The sequence below is a fragment of the Coenobita brevimanus genome, chromosome 70 (genome assembly GCF_032717465.1).
Source record: "Coenobita brevimanus isolate Jiangsu-jjx chromosome 70, ASM3271746v2, whole genome shotgun sequence".
In the NCBI taxonomy this organism is placed as follows: Eukaryota; Metazoa; Arthropoda; class Malacostraca; order Decapoda; family Coenobitidae; genus Coenobita; species Coenobita brevimanus.
Genome location: NC_137023.1, coordinates 3,042,902 through 3,060,580, shown reverse-complemented (window position 1 = coordinate 3,060,580; position 17,679 = coordinate 3,042,902). Strand labels below are relative to the sequence as shown.

At 43.5% G+C, this 17,679-nt stretch overlaps 1 protein-coding gene across 1 annotated transcript in view; it reads right to left on the bottom strand.

Moving 5' to 3' along the window:
• Window positions 1–17,679, bottom strand: part of LOC145406338 (organic cation transporter protein-like) — an 82,288-nt gene that overhangs the window by 55,777 nt on the left and 8,832 nt on the right. The window contains exons 3-6 of the mRNA XM_080277500.1: window positions 17,623–17,631; window positions 14,158–14,332; window positions 2,028–2,131; window positions 1,538–1,692 (exon numbers count right to left, since the gene is read on the bottom strand). Of these exons, the coding sequence (XP_080133626.1) occupies window positions 1,538–1,692; window positions 2,028–2,131; window positions 14,158–14,332; window positions 17,623–17,631 (443 nt within the window). The remainder of the gene's footprint in view (window positions 1–1,537; window positions 1,693–2,027; window positions 2,132–14,157; window positions 14,333–17,622; window positions 17,632–17,679) is intronic.

Below are 17,679 nucleotides of genomic sequence, written 5' to 3'. Positions count from 1 at the left end.
CCCTCTGTCAGCCAGTTGCTTTAACATCCTGTGTTTTTCGCCGGAAACAAGCCATTAATGAGTACTTATTTATTCACTTAATGCTAAAGGATATAATTTAGTTAAAGCTTTCCCTGGAAAACTCAAATTTTCATTAACTAGACATGCTCTGAGGTAGTGCGCCCCAAGATTTCATTTGGTGATATATATATATATATATATATATATATATATATATATATATATATATATATATATATATATATATATATATAGTGACAGACATGGGAATTATACGCCTGGGGATAATATATTAGTCTTTGCTTCCAGGTGACTCGTAAAGTGCCTGTAAGGGCGCATCCACACGCGTGCTCAAACAAGTGCTGGCAACATGTATGCAACACAGTAATGAACACGCTGCAAACATGTTGGGAATAGCAGCGTCCAGATCATGTTGGTAACATCATGATGAAATCTCAGCTGCCTGGTATGGACATTCATGTCCCATCGTCTCTGCTGTCAGCGTTCGAAGCTGCACTGAAACATGTTTCCATACATCTGTCCAAATATTGCTGCATACATGTACCCAAACATATTGCCAACCGTATTGTCAACACATGTTCGAGGGGACGTGTGGATATGCCCTTACTCTGCAAAATTTTCTGGTCAGCTTCATGTTGCCCTTATTGTTAGTCGCATTTTCTTTCTTGTATTCTTTGTTTCTTAATTTTGGCAGGCACTTCTACCCTTCAGAATTAGCCAGTTCTGACCAAACTTGAACACAATGACCAGCCTATGACCTACTTGTGTCCACAAGGATTTTGTTGCTAAGCGACTAGGCAACTACTCGTTGCCTAGCAACGGCCGAAAACCAGATTTTTTCGTACTTTTCACATTTTGGGCTGTAGAAGCATTACCAATGGGCGTGGAAAGCTCTGACTTATTTAGGCGTAATCTTGAGATCATTCTCTGTTGGAAGTGTGCCGTCCATTTTTCCCCTCTCTCCTCAGGTTTTCGAGTGGCAACCCAGTGAAGATTGGCCTCAACGTCCCTAGCAGCCAGTACCAGTTTTCAAAAATGTTCCCCTAGTTCCCCAGCAGCTCAATAGATTTGAATGAAAGGTTGCATGCTTACAGACATTGACTAGTACTACAACTTTCTATCTACACATATGTGCCGCATTGGCCAGGTCAAGGGTCAAAGGTCATCCAATGCAAAAACTGTGAAAATAACTGAAATCACGACTATGGTCGCGAGAAATGCTAATGCTCCGAAGATTATTAAGCCAGGACCATGATTCTTTGGTGGAATGTTGCACTGGAGTACCTCCACACAAAAAGGGCATTTAGTGTCGAAACTCACTTCCGGCTCCTGACAAAGCTTGGTCCGCTTAGAGTTGGCCATCGTCGCCTACTTGCATGTTTTTCTTTTCTTTTAGTTTTCTTATAATGAGTTAATTACAAGACAAAAATAGTGATGATAAAGATGATGATAATGATGAGGATGGTGAGGATGATGATATGTGTGTGGGGGGACAGAAGGGTATTTTATGTCTTACCAATGATAAAGCAGCCCATGTAGAAGCCAAAGTCAACAGATTGAAAGAGAAACCTCAGAAAGATGTAAATCTCAATATTTGGTGCCGCTATGTTGAGGAAGCTGGCAATTATTGTCAACATGGAGGAAATCAGCACGCCCTTCCTCCGTCCCAGCCTGTGGAATATGAGCATAGAGTGATTTTCAGCTATTGTCAGACATATTATCCACAGGAAGGATTTGAGTACAGTAATTGCTTCCTTAGATTTAACCTAGTGACAAGGTGTTGAGTTTACTTGATGACCATGGAAGTTTGACTAATCTCATACCCCTTCTTCTTTTCGCTTCCCTCTTCTGGTAGATATTCCCAAGCTGAGAGAGACTTCCTATGTTCTCTGGCCTTAGAAAATGCTCTGTTACAATGCATCAGAGAGGAAAGTGACAGACATGCCCTAACTGTGAAGTGGACGTAGCGGAATAGCAAGTGAACTCTTGATGCATCGGTACTGTACCTTTGGAAGATGTGACCATAACAGTAGCTGCTAATGAGGGTCCCTGCATGTGTCATCGCCTGCGTGGTTGAATAAAGGGCCCGTCTCTCGCACGTCAGGTCCCACTGGCCACCAGGGTACAGCAGAGCAGTGAATCAATAAGAAGTTATGGCAGGACAGAGATGTAACAGAAGGCATGGTAGGGGTAAAGCGGATCAGAAAGTGATGGGCCAGGGCAGGTCAAGGTAGCCATGTGGTGAGACAGGACAGGGAAGGATGAAATAGGGAGGGTTAGGGCAAAACAAAGATGTGATAGGATAAGGCAGATCATGTCAAGATGGTATGGCAGATCATGTCAAGGTTTGGTAAAACAATAAGACCTATGGCAGAGCACGGAATGGCAGAGGAAGAGGTAGAGTAGGGGTAGCGGCAAGGTATATCAAGGAGGGATAAGAGAAAATAGAAATGTGATAGGATAACGAAGGGCAGGACAGGAAAAGTAAGGAAGGGGAGGGAATTCTCATTCATAAGATGGGAGGTTGGGGCGAAGGGAGGAAGCGTAGGAACATATATATTTTTTTTTAATTGGGCAAACTCAGGCTTAAAGTCGCCCGGCTCCCACCCTGCTTTTTCCTTCAGTACTATGGCTTTTCTCTTATTTTAAGCAAGCCACCACTACACGATCAATAAATAGTAGTAGGGTGGTTACAAAAGTCTATTATCTACTCCTTCCAGCTCGAAAAAAGCTGAAGAAAATAATCTGGAAGTAGTAGGAATAAAGTGGTAAGTACGTCATCGGGATGACGGGGAGCATCGAGTTTAGTCATATACTCGTACCTCTTACTTCTTGCCAATTCACAACCCAGTGAAGAAAAGAAAATGCCCAATCCTTCGTTCATTTTGGATTTGTAAAGTTAATTCCTTCATTCCATTGATTTTTTTTCTTTCTTGACGAAATAAGACAGTTTTATTCAGCTTAGGAGAGACCTCTCATGTTACTTTCAAAAATTCACTTTAACTTGGAGAGGCTTTGCGAACTGGACTAGTTATATGCACCATCCATTAATCCTTTCATTACGAGAGATCTTGCCTAATTTGATAGAATCGTCTTCCAAGTATAATCTACAAAAATTCATCGGGGTAATGGATCTCAATGAGACTGGCCTACATACATAATTTATCTTTCTTGGACTGTTCACTGCATGTATAATCACGGTCTAATTAGTTCAAACTCATATCTGTCGACCGCACAAGTCAGTAATGTACAACCACTAAAAAAATTATCGGCACTCTTTTGGAATGATAAAATATGACACACAAGACGATTAAACCAAGATGATTAAACGAGGGCTTTTTTGCATTAGTCAAAGGATATGAGAAAGGAATGTATGCTTCCATGCCCGAGAGAATAACCTCCGTAATGCGCAAGGCACACTCAGATGGCTCCCGGCCATGGAGGCAATAATCATTCCACGGAAAGTCAAAGAAGTACTGCTTGAGGGCCTCCCAATCAGCAGCTCCAAAGTGCCACAATCGACGTTTCTTTGGAGGGTCCACAGGCCGTACCGGAGCGATAGGACGGGTTAAGGTAATAAGGCTGTGATCGGAGGAGCCCAATGGAAAGAAAGGATTAACAGGGTAAGCAGAAGGATTAGTTGTATGGAAGAGGTCAAGTAGGTTGTAGCTCTCTCCAAGGCGATCAGGGATATGAGTAGGGTGCTGTACAATCTGCACTAGGTCATTAACCCGCCCCGTCCTGCCTGATTTATCATCAATGACCCCCTTCATCTCAATCCTGGGAGATTTTCATTTTTTTTTTTTTTTTGGGGGGGGGTTCAAACCTGTTTTTTATGAGAAACATTGGAAAATGCCAAAATAAGTGCTAACCTGAGCTCATAAGTGCATTATACAGGTCTCTCTCCAAACACCTGGTTCTGTCTTCTCTGGGCACATGCTGCTGCTGTCATGTTTTCTATGGTAAGGGTAACTATTCCAGACCACTCAAAATAGGGAGATATTTGTTATTTGTTGCGGATTTATATGTACTACAAGAATATATTGGTTTTCACACAAAAATACAGGCGATGTAAGTGTTGTTTCACTCACCGAACTCATCAATATTGCCAAATTCTTGCTCAGTTGGCTCACTATGACTGTTTTTTCAATTTTCATTCCATTTTTCAACTTACTTTATACTTTTCCACAAACATTATACCATTCTCCACCTTATATATCTGTTATCACATATTTACAGGCCTCACTATTATAGTGAGCATCATACATTGCAAGCACACACAGTATCAGTAATGTACTAAGGTGTGGTATACCTTGAAACAGGGCCCTATGCACACTCCAACTTTTTTTCTTTTTTTTTTTATGCGAGGAAGAAGGAACCAAAGGCCATGAGCCCGCAGTAACAGTTCCCTCCAAGAGAAAAACAAAATACAATAGAGAGCCAAATTCAAGATCCGATCATTTTGAGATGCCTGGACACACTGCGTTTGAAAGACTGGAGATCATAGGCAGCAGGAAACACAGACAGAGGGAGACAGTTCCAGAGCTGACCTGTTGCATAAATGAAAGACTGGGAGTAACGGTTAACTCTTGCATTAGAGAGTTGGACAGAAAAGGGATGAGAGTTTGCTGCCAGACGGGTGCTACGCGCCCGTCATAGAGGTGGAGGAATGCAAGCAGACAGTTCAGAGGAGCAGTGACCATTAAAGTAGCGATAGAAAAGAGATAAGGATGGAACAGTGCGGCGAAAAGACAGAGGTTGAAGGGAGTCAGTAAGAGGAGGAGAGTTAATGAGACGAAAAGCCTTTGACTCCAACCTATTGAGAAGAGCTGTATGTGGGGAGCCTCCCCACACATGAGAGTTGTACTCCACACAGGGGCGGATAAAACCCCTGTATAGAGTCAACAATTGTGCAGGGGTAAAGAAAGAGCAGAGTCGGCTTAGCACACCCAATCTCTTGGAAGCAGATTTTACAAGAGATGTAATATGATCTTTCCAAGATTAGTCCCGAGTAAATGAAACCCCAAGTGTGTTCAAGGATGATGCAGGATTAAGCTGAATATTATTAAACATTAGTGGGTATACCTGTGGAAGATTTTGTCGGGTTGATAGGTGTAAGAACTGAGTCTTAGATGCATTAAAAACAACCATATTTTTTTTACCCCAGTCAGAGATACGAGCCAAGTCAGACATTAGGTGTGCCATAGCCTCATCCCTTGTTTGTTGAAGTAACTGTTGAGATGGGCGTTGCAGGAACCGAATGGAAAGGTGAAGGGTGGAGTCATCAGCGTATGAGTGGATAGGGTTAGATGTACAGCTTAGAAGATCATTGATGAATAAAAGGAAGAGAGTTGGTGATAGGACAGAACTTTGAGGAACACCACTGTTGATAGATCTAGGAGAAGAACGATGGCCGTCTACAACAGCGGCTATAGAACGACCAGAAAGGAAGCTAGCAATGAAGGCACAGATAGAAGGATAGAAACCGTAGGAGGGCAGTTTGGAAATTAAAGATTTATGCCAGACTCGATCGAAAGCCTTTGAGATGTCAAGTGCAATGGCAAAGCTTTCACCAAAGTCCCGAAAGGAGGATGACCAGGAGTCTAAAAGGTAGGTGAGAAGATCGCCAGTGGAGCGTCCCTGATGGAACCCATACTGACGATCGGAAAGAAGGTTGTGATAGGAAAGATGCCTTAAAATTTTTCTATTAAGAATTGACTCAAAAACTTTTGAAATACAGGACGTTAAAGCAATTGGACGATAGTTGGAGGGTTGGGAGTGGTCACCCTTCTTTGGGACTGGCTGAATGAGAGCAAACTTCCAGCAAGAAGGAAAGGTACAAGTTGACAGACAAAGGCGAAAGAGTTTGCCTAGGCAGGGTGTAAGCACAGAAGCACAGTTCTTGAGAACAACAGGAGGGACCCCATCAGGCCCATATACCTTGTTAGTACTGAGGCCAATGATGGCAGAAAATACATCAACTGAAGAAATTTTAATGTCAGCCATGAGGAAGTCAGAGGGGGGAAGTGATGGAGGAACAGCACTGGAATCGTCTATGGAGTAATTGGAGGAGAAATTCTGTGCGAAGAGATCTGCTTTATCAGTAGAAGAAATAGCTACAGAACCATCAGAGTAGAAAAGAGGAGGGAAGGATGATGAGGTAAAGTTGTTAGAAAGATTTTTGGCAAGGTGCCAGAAGGAGCGGGAAGAATTCGAGTTGGAGAGTTGAGAGCATTTAGTATGGATGAAATTATTTTTAGTAGAGTGAAGAACAGACTTAGCACGATTCCAGGCAGAAATGTAAAGATGATGTGATTCAGGGGTGGGTTGGCTCCGGTACCTTTTGTAGGCCCTCTCCTTGTTGCGGACAGCATTAGAACAAGTGTGATTAAACCAAGGCTTTCTTGCATTAGTCAAAGGATATGAGAGAGGAATGTATGCTTCCATGCCTGAGAGAATAACCTCCGTAATGCGCAAGGCACACTCAGATGGCTCACGGCCATGGAAGCAATAATCATTCCAGGGAAAATCAAATAAGTACTGCCTGAGTGCCTCCCAGTCCGCGGCTCCAAAATGCCACAGACGACGTTTCCCTGGAGGGTCCACAGGCCGTACCGGAGTGATAAGACAGGTTAAGGTAATAAGGTTGTGATCGGAGGAGCCCAACGGAGAGAAAAGATTAACAGAGTAAGCAGAAGGATTAGTTGTGAGGAAGAGGTCAAGTATGTTGGAGCTCTCTCCAAGGCGATCAGGGATACGGGTAGGGTGCTGTACAAGCTGCTCTAGGTCATTAAGGATAGAAAAGATGTAGGCTTGTTCACCAGGTGGATCCGTGAAAGGAGAGGAGAGCCAAAGGTGGTGGTGAACATTGAAATCTTCAAGAATGAAGATTTCAGAGAAAGGAGAAATGGATAGAATGTGTTCCATCGTAGAAGTAAGATAGTCGAAGAATTTTTGATAGTCAGTAGAATTAGGGGATAAGTAAACAGCATTCAACACACTCATACCTCGTGTCTTTTCTCTGAGTGGTTGCTCTGACTTTGGAGTGACTACATACATGACAGCAGCGCTGGGGTTTAGAGCAGTTCTGTTGATTAGGGACAGTGGTGGGGAAGTGGTGTCCGGAGAGGTGTAGGGGAGTCTGGCCATCAGTGGCAGGACGGGGGCAGTGGAGGGGCCTGTCTTCTGCATGCCTGGAGATAATTTCCCGGGACAGCTCCCCCACAAACCCCTCGAAGGTCTCTAAGACACCTGTAGTCAAGGCGAGGAGGTAGTGGGCATTGAGGACCGTGATGTCCAGCAAGTGGAAGGACAGCTTTTTGTACCACTTCAACATGGTCCTGGCACAACCCACACTGGAAATCATGATGTCAGACTGGTCAACTTGCCTCATATTGACGTTGTAGTCAAATACTGACCCCGGTTTCCAAATGTGGGGTCTCCTCTTGCTGCGGTAATCCACAGAGTCATTGTGGTGCATCAGGGGGAGGTGTACCTTTGACAGGAGGAAGACTTCCCTGTTGTGGTTCCAGACGGTGGCGAGGATGTTATTTACCTTGAAAAATACCACCTCGTTCTTGTCAAGCTTCCTTCCAACCTTGACCATATGCCGACGGTTTTTCTTGACTGTGCCACAGACTCCGGTGTCGTGAAGGTGGAGGTACCAAGCGAGAAGGGGGCTCATGTACCAGTTGTCCAGGTACAAGACGTGACCACGATGAAGGTACTCCTCAATCATGGTCTTCACCATGGCCCCTGAGAGTCCTATACTCCTATCTTCTGTTATGTCTGTCTGTGCACTGGTGTACAAGAATATGTCTTGCACATAACAAGTCTTACAGTCACACATAACGAAGATCTTGAACCCAAAACGGTGTCTCTCGCTGGGTATGCACTGGCGAAAAGAAATACTACCTCTCCACAACACGAGAATCTCGTCTATGGCCAGGTCTCTGTAAGGATAGAAAGATGAGTGGAACTTTTCCTGCAGGTGATCAAATACCATCCTTATTCTCGTCATTCTATCAATTGCTATTAGCATTAGCAGGGTCATCAGCATCGTAGAAGTGGAGGTGGCTCAGAATTTGTTGAAATCTATCATGACCAATTACCTTGCCAAGGAAAGGTGTGTTGATCATAGGGTCTGTAGACCAGTATGCTGGGATTTTGTTTTTCTTTACAATACTCATCAAGAGAACCAGGGCAAGAAAGAGAAAAATCTCACCTGTGGTTACGGGGTAGTCATACTGTTGAAAGTGCCTGCTCTTTGTATTCTTCACGCTCGCTTTCGTAGCGCAGGCTGCTAGCGAAAATGTTGGTCTGCTCCACAGTTCGCTCCACAAACTCCTTGCTGAAGTATAGGTGGAAGAAATCCAGCCTGGGGGAGCCTGCATGGAGGCCAGGTGCCGTACATCTAGACTGCAACTCTTCCATGAAACGGTGAATGATGGGACTGAAATCACTCCCATCTTCCCAGCCCCAAGATGCACCACCGTCTCCATCCTCATCTCCATCATCGCCTTTGTTGAGGTGGGGAGAAGAGGGTGGTGAGGGTGGTTGGGGAGGTGGAAAGTAGTGCCCTTCCCCACTCACGTTCCTCTTCCCTCTCCATTTTCCCTTCCCCTTTCCCTTCCCTTTGCTTCCTTTCCCCACATCACGGTGCTGTGGGAGGAAGCGCGGGAAGCTTGCTGGGGGAAAGAGGTGCTTAGGCACGGTTGCTCTCCACCTGCTTGCCTCCCTGGTGCACCATGTGGTCGCCCAGGAGCTGCCTCCCTGCCACCACCACTTTCCCTTTCACTACTCACACCTGCCCCATCACTTGCGCCTTCCCCAGACAAAGGCCTAGGCCAATACCTTATTTTTCTCCTCGCCACCCCTTCAGGTCCCCCCAGAGAAATCATGTCCCTCCCCAACCACGAGGGACACCACTATCTACGGCTCCATCCTCATCCTTGTCCTTATCAGACCCTTCGTCCACAGGCTGGAGAGAGAGGCGTGCACGTGACTGGGGTCCAGGCAGGCTTTCCCTGGCCCTACGGTACCCAACATACTGTATCTTCCTTGGTGACGGTACCTCCTCATCACTGCTGCTTGTTTCTTCCTCCGGTGCCATGTAATCTTTGTTCTCCACATCGTCATCAATTGAATTTCGTCGTTGGAGAGACCATGGTGCGACACATCTTTACTGGGTCACTGCTAACAGGTGAGTTGCCGAGACAATGGCGTGCAGGGGTCACGTAGGGTCAGGCAGTGTCGCTGACTGGCAGCTGGTAGAGGAAGGTCTCCCACATAAGCCTACCAAAAATCACCCACGAAACTTTTAAAATGTGCAAATGACAGACCTCACAATTGCAGAACATACCAGTGCCTTGTCAGGATTGAGAGCGAAAAAAAGTTGTGACGTACCCATTCGTTGTCGGGATGCCATGGGTTGAGGATAGAAAAGATGTAGGCTTGTTCACAAGGTGGGTCAGTGAGAGGAGAGGAGAGCCAAAGGTGGTGGTGAACATTGAAATCTCCTAGAATGAAGATTTCTGAGAAAGGAGAAATGGATAGGATGTGTTCTATCGTAGAAGTAAGATAGTTGAAGAATTTTCCATAGTCAGTAGAATTAAGGGATAAGTAAACAGCACAGATATATAGTGAATGACAGGAAAGCTGAAGCCAGAGAATAGAGGATTCAGAAGAATCAAGTTCAAGACCACGAGAGCAAGATAAGTCGTTGTGTACATATACACAACAGCCACCTTTGGCTTTGAAATGAGTATAGAGAAAGTAGGAGGATACAGAAAAGAGTTTGCTGTCAGTTTCCTCAGACAGCTGAGTCTCAGTTAAGAAGAGAGAGTGACGTTTAGAGGAGGAGAGGTGGTTCTCAACAGAGGGAAAGTTAGAGGAAAGACCGTGAATGTTGCAGAAATGAAGAAGTGAGTCAGACAGTGATTCAAGGCAGCTCATACAGTCGTCACCAGGAGAGGGGCGCATGGCGGGGGCATTTATGGTCCCCCCCCTGGGGATTCCGAGGTTTGGTTATTAGATGCCATATTTTTTTTTTTTTAATTCTGAAAAGGAAGTGTAGTGTGTAACGTGCATGTAGTTTGGTGTTGATAAAGAAACTTGTATTGGAGTGCATGCTGGCCTACTCTCTGTGTTACTTAAATACTGAAAGAGTTCAGCAAAGGAGGATGGTCAGGAACGAGTCCCGAAGGCTGATGAAATAGGAGTTCCAGCTCTCCTTGTCATCAACTTTCCATCCACCTTGGGAGTACTGCCCTGCTCGACTGGTGCTACAGTCTACTCCCCACATTATACATATATATATCTATGAGAGAGAGAGAGAGAGAGAGAGAGAGAGAGAGAGAGAGAGAGAGAGAGGCACGTTTTGAATGCAACTTCTCTATCTCATCTCTCCACCTCCTGTCTGGCCTTTTTCTTCTGCGTTTGCTGGAGTCCAGTCAGTCACCCTCTTGCTCCATCGGTTATCCCTTCTTCCTGCTACATGACCTTCCCCACCTCCATTTCTGTTCTTTTATAACCTCTCTCTCTCTCTCTCTCTCTCTCTCTCTCTCTCTCTCTCTCTCTCTCTCTCTCTCTCTCTCTCTCTCTCTCTCTCGTGTGTGTGTGTGTGTGTGTGTGTGTGTGTGTTTTAGGAAGCATTGTCTCTTCACCACCAGTGTGACGACTAGTTCTTGTCATTTAATAACCAGACAAAGTGAATGCCGTGAAATGAATCTCACTGAATACCATCAGTTTCATTGCTTTCTGTGCTCTCCTTATAGACATATGGGTTTTAATACTTTCAATAAAAGCAGATGCTGGCAGAATGACATAAAGATCAGAGACGCATGGGAAAAGGGCAGGAGGGAGAGTGCCTCTGAGAAAGACAAGAATGTATATATATCCTGAAGCATGTACCGTATTAATGTTTGTGCAGGACTAACATTCTGATCACTGTCTTATCTTTTAGTGCTGAAATTGATCCATTATTTTTCATAGAATACTCGCTGATGACAACAACAGAAATAATCCTGTGCGTCTGAGTGCTTACTGAAGAATGTCCATGAATTATTATTAGTAACATAATACATCATCCTACCTGTCTCACATTAATGTTATTTTACTGCTGTCTTATTTTTAATCACATAGAGATTCTAGAATACTTATCATTAATTGCCTCCACCAAGGAGGTCATATTTGTGCCGGCGGTGGTTGTTTGTTTGTTCGTCTATTTTTTTGTTCCTCTATCTGTCTGTTAGCAGGATTACTCAAAAAGTAGCAGACGGATTTTGATGAAATTTTGTGCAAGGGTGGGCCATCGGACAAGGAAGAAATGATTAAATTTGGGGGTGGATCAGAATCCGGAGTATCCCTCACATTATCTCCAAAAGTTCTCAAATGATTTTCAACGAAAGTTTGTGAAAAGGTGGACCATGGACCAGGAAAGTAATTATTAAATTTGGGGGAGGATCCAGATCCGTATCCTATATCCACGGATCTGTAAGCAGGATTACTCAAAAAGTTATGAGCGGATTTTATTTTGTGGAAGGGTGGGCCACTGGCCAAGGGAAAAAATTATTAAACTTTGGGTCGAATCCAGATCCGGATCCAGAGTATCCCGCACAATAACTCCCAAAGTTCTAAATGAATTTCAAAGAAATTTTGTGGAAAGGTAGGTCATGGAACAAGAAAAAATTGATTAAACTTGAGGGCGGATCCGAATCCTGTATCCACGGATCTGTTATCAGGATTACTCAAAAAGTTATGAACGGATTTCGACGAAATTTTGTGGAACAGTGGGCCATGGGCCAAGGAACTAATAATTAAGTTTTGTGGCGGATCCGAATCCTATATCCACGGATCCGGATCTGGATCCTTTCTCAATGGCCACCAGATGTCAGAATTATGTGGCCTTTATCTTTTGTTATGGAGAGACCCAAGTAGGCGTTGTAGGAGATATCAGTGTAGGCTGTCTCCGTTCCGTAAGTGAAGTGAGGTGATGAAAAAAGCGGATTGGGGTCATTGGAGTTTAATTGTGAGACAGCTGCTTGACTAGAAAAGTTAAAGAGCTTAGCGTGACTCGTTTGTATTTTCAGGAGCAGTTTATGCCAGCTGCGGTCCTCCTACTTTACTCTCAGTCTCCTATGCCCTATCGCTCCCTGGTTCCCTCTCCGTCTCTCCTGGCCGTCTCTGGTTTTCTGAATATCCTACATGTGATTTCGGACTTATATACCCCTCTGACTTCCGGATAAAGTGAGTGGGCGTACGCCTGCACACATATGTGTGTGTGTGTGTGTGTGTGTGTGTGTGTGTGTGTGTGTGTGTGTGTGTGTGTGTGTGTGTGTGTGTGTGTGTGTGTGTGTGTGTGTGTGTGAAGGATCACACTTCCGACACGTGAATAGCTCAAGTCATTCTGTGTTTGAAATACTTGAGTGTCTGGCTACGGGGATGTGTATCAAACCCTTCCTGAAGAACTGAAACATAGCTACGTATAGCTATATAGTTACATGGTTACATATTAACAACTGTTACATAATCTTGTGTCATAAAATATTAATGCTTACACGTTTTTAATGCGGAGGTATGTGCTCTCTGAGTACTTTCTTATGTCCTAATGTTATATTGGTTTTCTCAAAGCCTGCTAATAGTCTCCACCTACTACTTAGGTGAAGACTTGTTTTCGCTGGTACTATTAGTCTCCATCTACAACACAGGTGGAGATTATTGTCTTCTCTGGTATTATTGGTCTCCTGTTTTCGCTGGCATTATTACCCTCCAAGGAGGTTATGTTTTTGAGGCATTTGTTTGTTTGTTTGTCAGTCTGTTAGCAGGATTACTCAAAAAGTCATGAACGGATTTGATTTTGATTAAATTTTGTGGAAGGGTGGAGCCATGATCCGCCGAAGAAATGAATGAATTTGGTGGCTGATCCGGATCCGGATACGGAATATTTGGCACAATACCTCAAAACGCTCTCAATGAATTTCAATGAAATTTTATGGCCAGGTGGGCCATGAAAGACAAAAAAAATAAAAAAAGATGAAATTTGGGGGTGAATCCGAATTCGGATCCGGATCTTATATCGACGGATCTGTCAACTGGATTATTCAAAAAGTTATGAAAGGATTTCGATAAAATTTTGTGAATGGGTGGGCCATGGGCCAAGAAATGATTAAATTTGGGGGCGGATCCGGATTCGGATCCAGAGTATCCCGCACAATATCTCCAAAAGTTGTCAATGAATTTCAATGAAATTTTGTGGAAAAGTGGGCCGTGGACCAAGAAAGAATCGATTAAATATTTGGGCGGATCCGGATGCAGATTCGGATCCTATATCCACGGATCCGGATCCTTCTTAATGGCAATAGTACTGGCGGAGGTAAGGGCTCTCTGAGTGCATTTTAGTTTCATATGTGGCCACGCTCTTAAATGCACTGTTATCAGATCAATATGCTCATAGCACGCAGTCTGAAACTGACGATCTGTTGTCGACTACAATCACATTCAACATTTCATCCATGCTCATTCCTCGCTACAGGCACTGAGATTCAGAAATTTTTGGTCACTGCCTGAGTTTTAAGTGGTTCATCTGAACCTCATTGTGCTTCTATCTGAGCAGGTGTAGACAGGAACTACTGATCACGAGTGTTATTAACCACAGTAAGTAGCGAGATCTCCTTTCATTAATTTATGCTTTGAAGCACACGATGAATTTTTTTAATGATTAAATCGATTTCTCTACTTTAAATATCCATAGAAAATTTTTTTATAATAACAGTTTCAATAGAATATTGATGATGCATGCATTTTTATTAGATCCATTTCGATGACCACCCTTAACAAAAAATAATTTCCCACTTTTATATTTTCTGTTCCTATTTCTAGACGCTACTCATCGTGTTTCTTATCGAGAAATATTGTCACTATGATGTTGATGCAGAGGATGAAGATGATTATAATAATTTGTCATAAGTTAATCACAGCTGAAAATAATTTCCAGAACCCTTCCCGCGTACTTAATGGCACTGTAACAGGTGTTTAAAAGAACTGCCCTGAAGTGTGAGAATTCTTTTTGATTCTCATAAGACTCAGCAGAGTCAAGTTTGTTGGGTGCCACTTGAATAAATATGGTACTGTACTGACCTCAGTAACTATGGTGGACTTGTACTGGCTGCTGTTGTAGACTCTGGAGTGGCAAGGGATGAGCTCATCACCACTGTGCTTGATAGCTGACACATTTGACATCGTGTGGTTGAATCCAAGTAGAGCAGCAGCGGTGTAGTTGTAGTTGTGGACCAGGCACCCCTCTCGTTTGCCACTGGAACTAAACAATAACAGTGAGGTTTCAGTTACATACCAGGTACCCCTCAAGTTTTCCATTGAATCCCTGTCTGGTCCAGGCAGGTTCACGGGCTGTGTCGTGTACTGCAGCTGCAGACTCACCCACTCCTTCAAACACAGCCTTCCTTAACCCCCCAAAATGCCAACATTTATCAGTTCCTACCTCCCTAACGCCTCCACCTAGAGACCTGGGGTTACTTGCAGTGGGAGAAGAAGTACTGTCTACTATTCCGATCTTTATTTAAAAGTTCTATGTGTTGCAGTTACAGAGTTATGATTGCTTGGAGACAGCCTCCTTTTTTAGAAAAAAAAGCTCGCACTGAATAAACAACCAGGCTCGTAAAACCACTGAGCTTTGGAGGCTAATGCACCCACAACAACAACAACAAGAAAATATTATTATTATTCTAGTTACACACAGGAATTTTGACATTTCGAAAATATAAGGAAGCATGATTGTTATTACTGAAAGGGTATCCTTCGTGATGTTCGATGCATGCTTAACATAATCTCAGCCATATGGCACGTCATGGAGATACTAGCTGAAAGTCTCCCAATCCAGAATACTGTTGTGCCACACACATTGGTATCTGGGAAGGTTCACAGGTCTTACTCGAGTAACAAGATATGTTACTGATTTGATATTGCAATTACTGGGTCCCAGTGGTGGAAAAAAAAAAAAAGCCAGAGTAAGCAGATGGAATGACTTAGTTGAAGATTCATGTATATTTTATTCTACATGACAGAGATACATGCACAGTATTATACAAGTGTAGTAAGTCAGCAAAAATAGAAAGATATAGCTTTGTTTACCAGGTGGATCAGTGATTGCAGAAGAAAGTACAGCTGGTGGAAGACATTAAAATCGCTGAACAGAAGGTTCTACCCAGACTTCTGGAACGAATATATCGCACAAATAAGAAGAAATTTTAATAATTAAAGAGACAAATCAGTAGACACCAGTGCTGGGAGAAGTGGCATTAGAAACAGTGATGGTATGTAGTGGATATACTGTACTTTTTTTTTTTAGTAATGAGTAGCTGTAGTATACCCTATTATATTGAGAGCAGTGAAACAGTTGTTGATAGAGCACTGATGGACTACATGATTGTGTCTAGGAATGTAAGAGGAAGATAGTTGGCTTTGAGAGTTCTGAGAGGGGAGGGTGGAGGTATGTCTGACAACTACCTGGTGGAGAGAAAGTTGAGAGTAGGTATGAGGCGCATGAGAGCTAGGAGAGTTGGGTGCGGCAGGGAGGTTTTGAAAGTGAGTTAGACAAAAGAATGAGAATGATAGAGCATCAGGAGAAGCTGAAAGATAAGTGAAAGACAGTGAAAAATCAGTAAAATGGAGGTGTGGAGAAGGAATGGCAGTTGTTTAAGAGTGCTGTGGTGGGGCATGCGAAAGAGGTGTGTGGTGTGAGATGAGTGGGTGGTGGTGTAAGAAAGGGAAGCGAATGGTGGTGCGAGAAAGTAAGTATGGCTGTGGCTGAGAAGAGGCATGCATATGAAGTGTGGCTGCAGAGGAAGGATGAGGTGTCATAGGAGAGGAATAAGGAAAAGAGGAATAGGGCGAGAAGGCCTGTGAGTGATGCTAAAGTGGCAGCAGATGAGAGGTGGGGTAGGCGGTTGACTGAGAATTTTCAACACAATAAGAAAGTGTTTCGGAAGGAGGTGATGAGGGTGTGAAAGGGAGAGTCTGAGAAGGAAGAGCGAGTAAAAGCCGAGGATGGAAGGATGTTAACTGAGATGGATGCAGTAAGGAAGAGATGGGCAGAGTATTTTGAAAGGCTGTTACATGTAGAGGAGGAAAGGGAGGCTGAGATTGTGGCAGATGGAAAGGAGCAAGGAATGAATGTGTTGGGAGAGTTGAATGATTCTTTGATCACAATGGAGAAGTGCAGGAGGCAGTAAAGGAAATGAAAACAGGGAAAGCTGCAGGTATGGGTGGGTGTGCTGTGGAATGTTTGAAAGGTGGTGGAGCGACTATTGCTGAGTGGTTAATATGATTGCTGAATGTGCGTTTTGTGATTAGTATGGTAATGACTGACTGGGCAAGTACGTGTATGGTTCCGTTGTATAAAGGTAAGGGTGATAAAGGATACAAAATGCTGGAAGGAGGGCATATATTGCTTTCATATATTAGTACTTGTTGTACAATGGACTCCCATCCATAATGCGATATTAGGGGAGCATGGCCCCCCTCCAATGATTCCTGGGGATCAGCCTCCTCCCAAAAATAAAAATGATTAGAAATATGGGCAAAATTTTAATGTGACTTCTCAGGTGAGTTTGTCTGGTTACTCCAAAGGCCACCTCCTGTAAACAGTTTTTCAGCCATGATTATTAGGGGTTTAGCTCCCTCACCAAGTTAAATTTTCTCAGAAGTTATGAAAGGTGTGCAGATATGGCTCTGATTATTAGTTTATGTTGGACAATGGACTTTTATCCACGATATGACATTTGGGGATCGTGACCCCCCAGTGTTTCCTCGGCGGGTCAGACCCTCTCCCTAAAATAAAAACGATCGGAGATAAAGGAATATGAGCAATTGGATTTTAATGAAACTGGGATACATCTCGCAGGATTGGGTATGTGGTTTCCCTGTTTCCTCCGAGAGCACGGAAAGAAACTGCACGTTTACTTTATTTAGTGTTGAACAGCACCTCCCGGGGTTCCATAGTTTCTTTAAATCCTCACCCTGGCCACAAAAGACCACCAAGGTAGTAAGCAATTGCACTGTTTTTACAAACTTCAGCATTCCCAACCACTTAATATGGACAATCTAAAAACTTAATTTTTCCCAAAAATGCCCGATCCCGGAATTGAAAATTCCATAGATTGCCGATGCAGAAGGGTTGATTGCTTCTATGGTCACCCATAAAAAATACAGTTAATGGTTGACAGTATTGCTGGTAGTCCTGTGACCCTTTTTGGGCGGGAGGGGGGAGATTTTCTCAGTGTATCAATTGTAAATTGCTTCAGAACCTGTGAATAAACAACTTCGTTTCATTTCACTGTTTTCAGACGAAATGTGCCTGAGTTAAAAGGGTGGTTCCTACCAAAGGGACTCGCTGTATCGTGCAAATCACTCCTGCATCCAATTTCCTACTGTATGAATATCACTGCTCGTATCATGTGTTAATCACACCCGATGTTTTAATCGCATTGCACATTGCACAGCCTATCTGGTCATCAAAACATGAACTGTTGAATTACAGCTTTTACCGTACGGAATTGAAGTGACTGGTGGTGGCCTGGTTTTGACTGTTTTGACCTGAGCTGTTAGCTTGGAATAAGACCCCTCCAGATGACCTACATATTT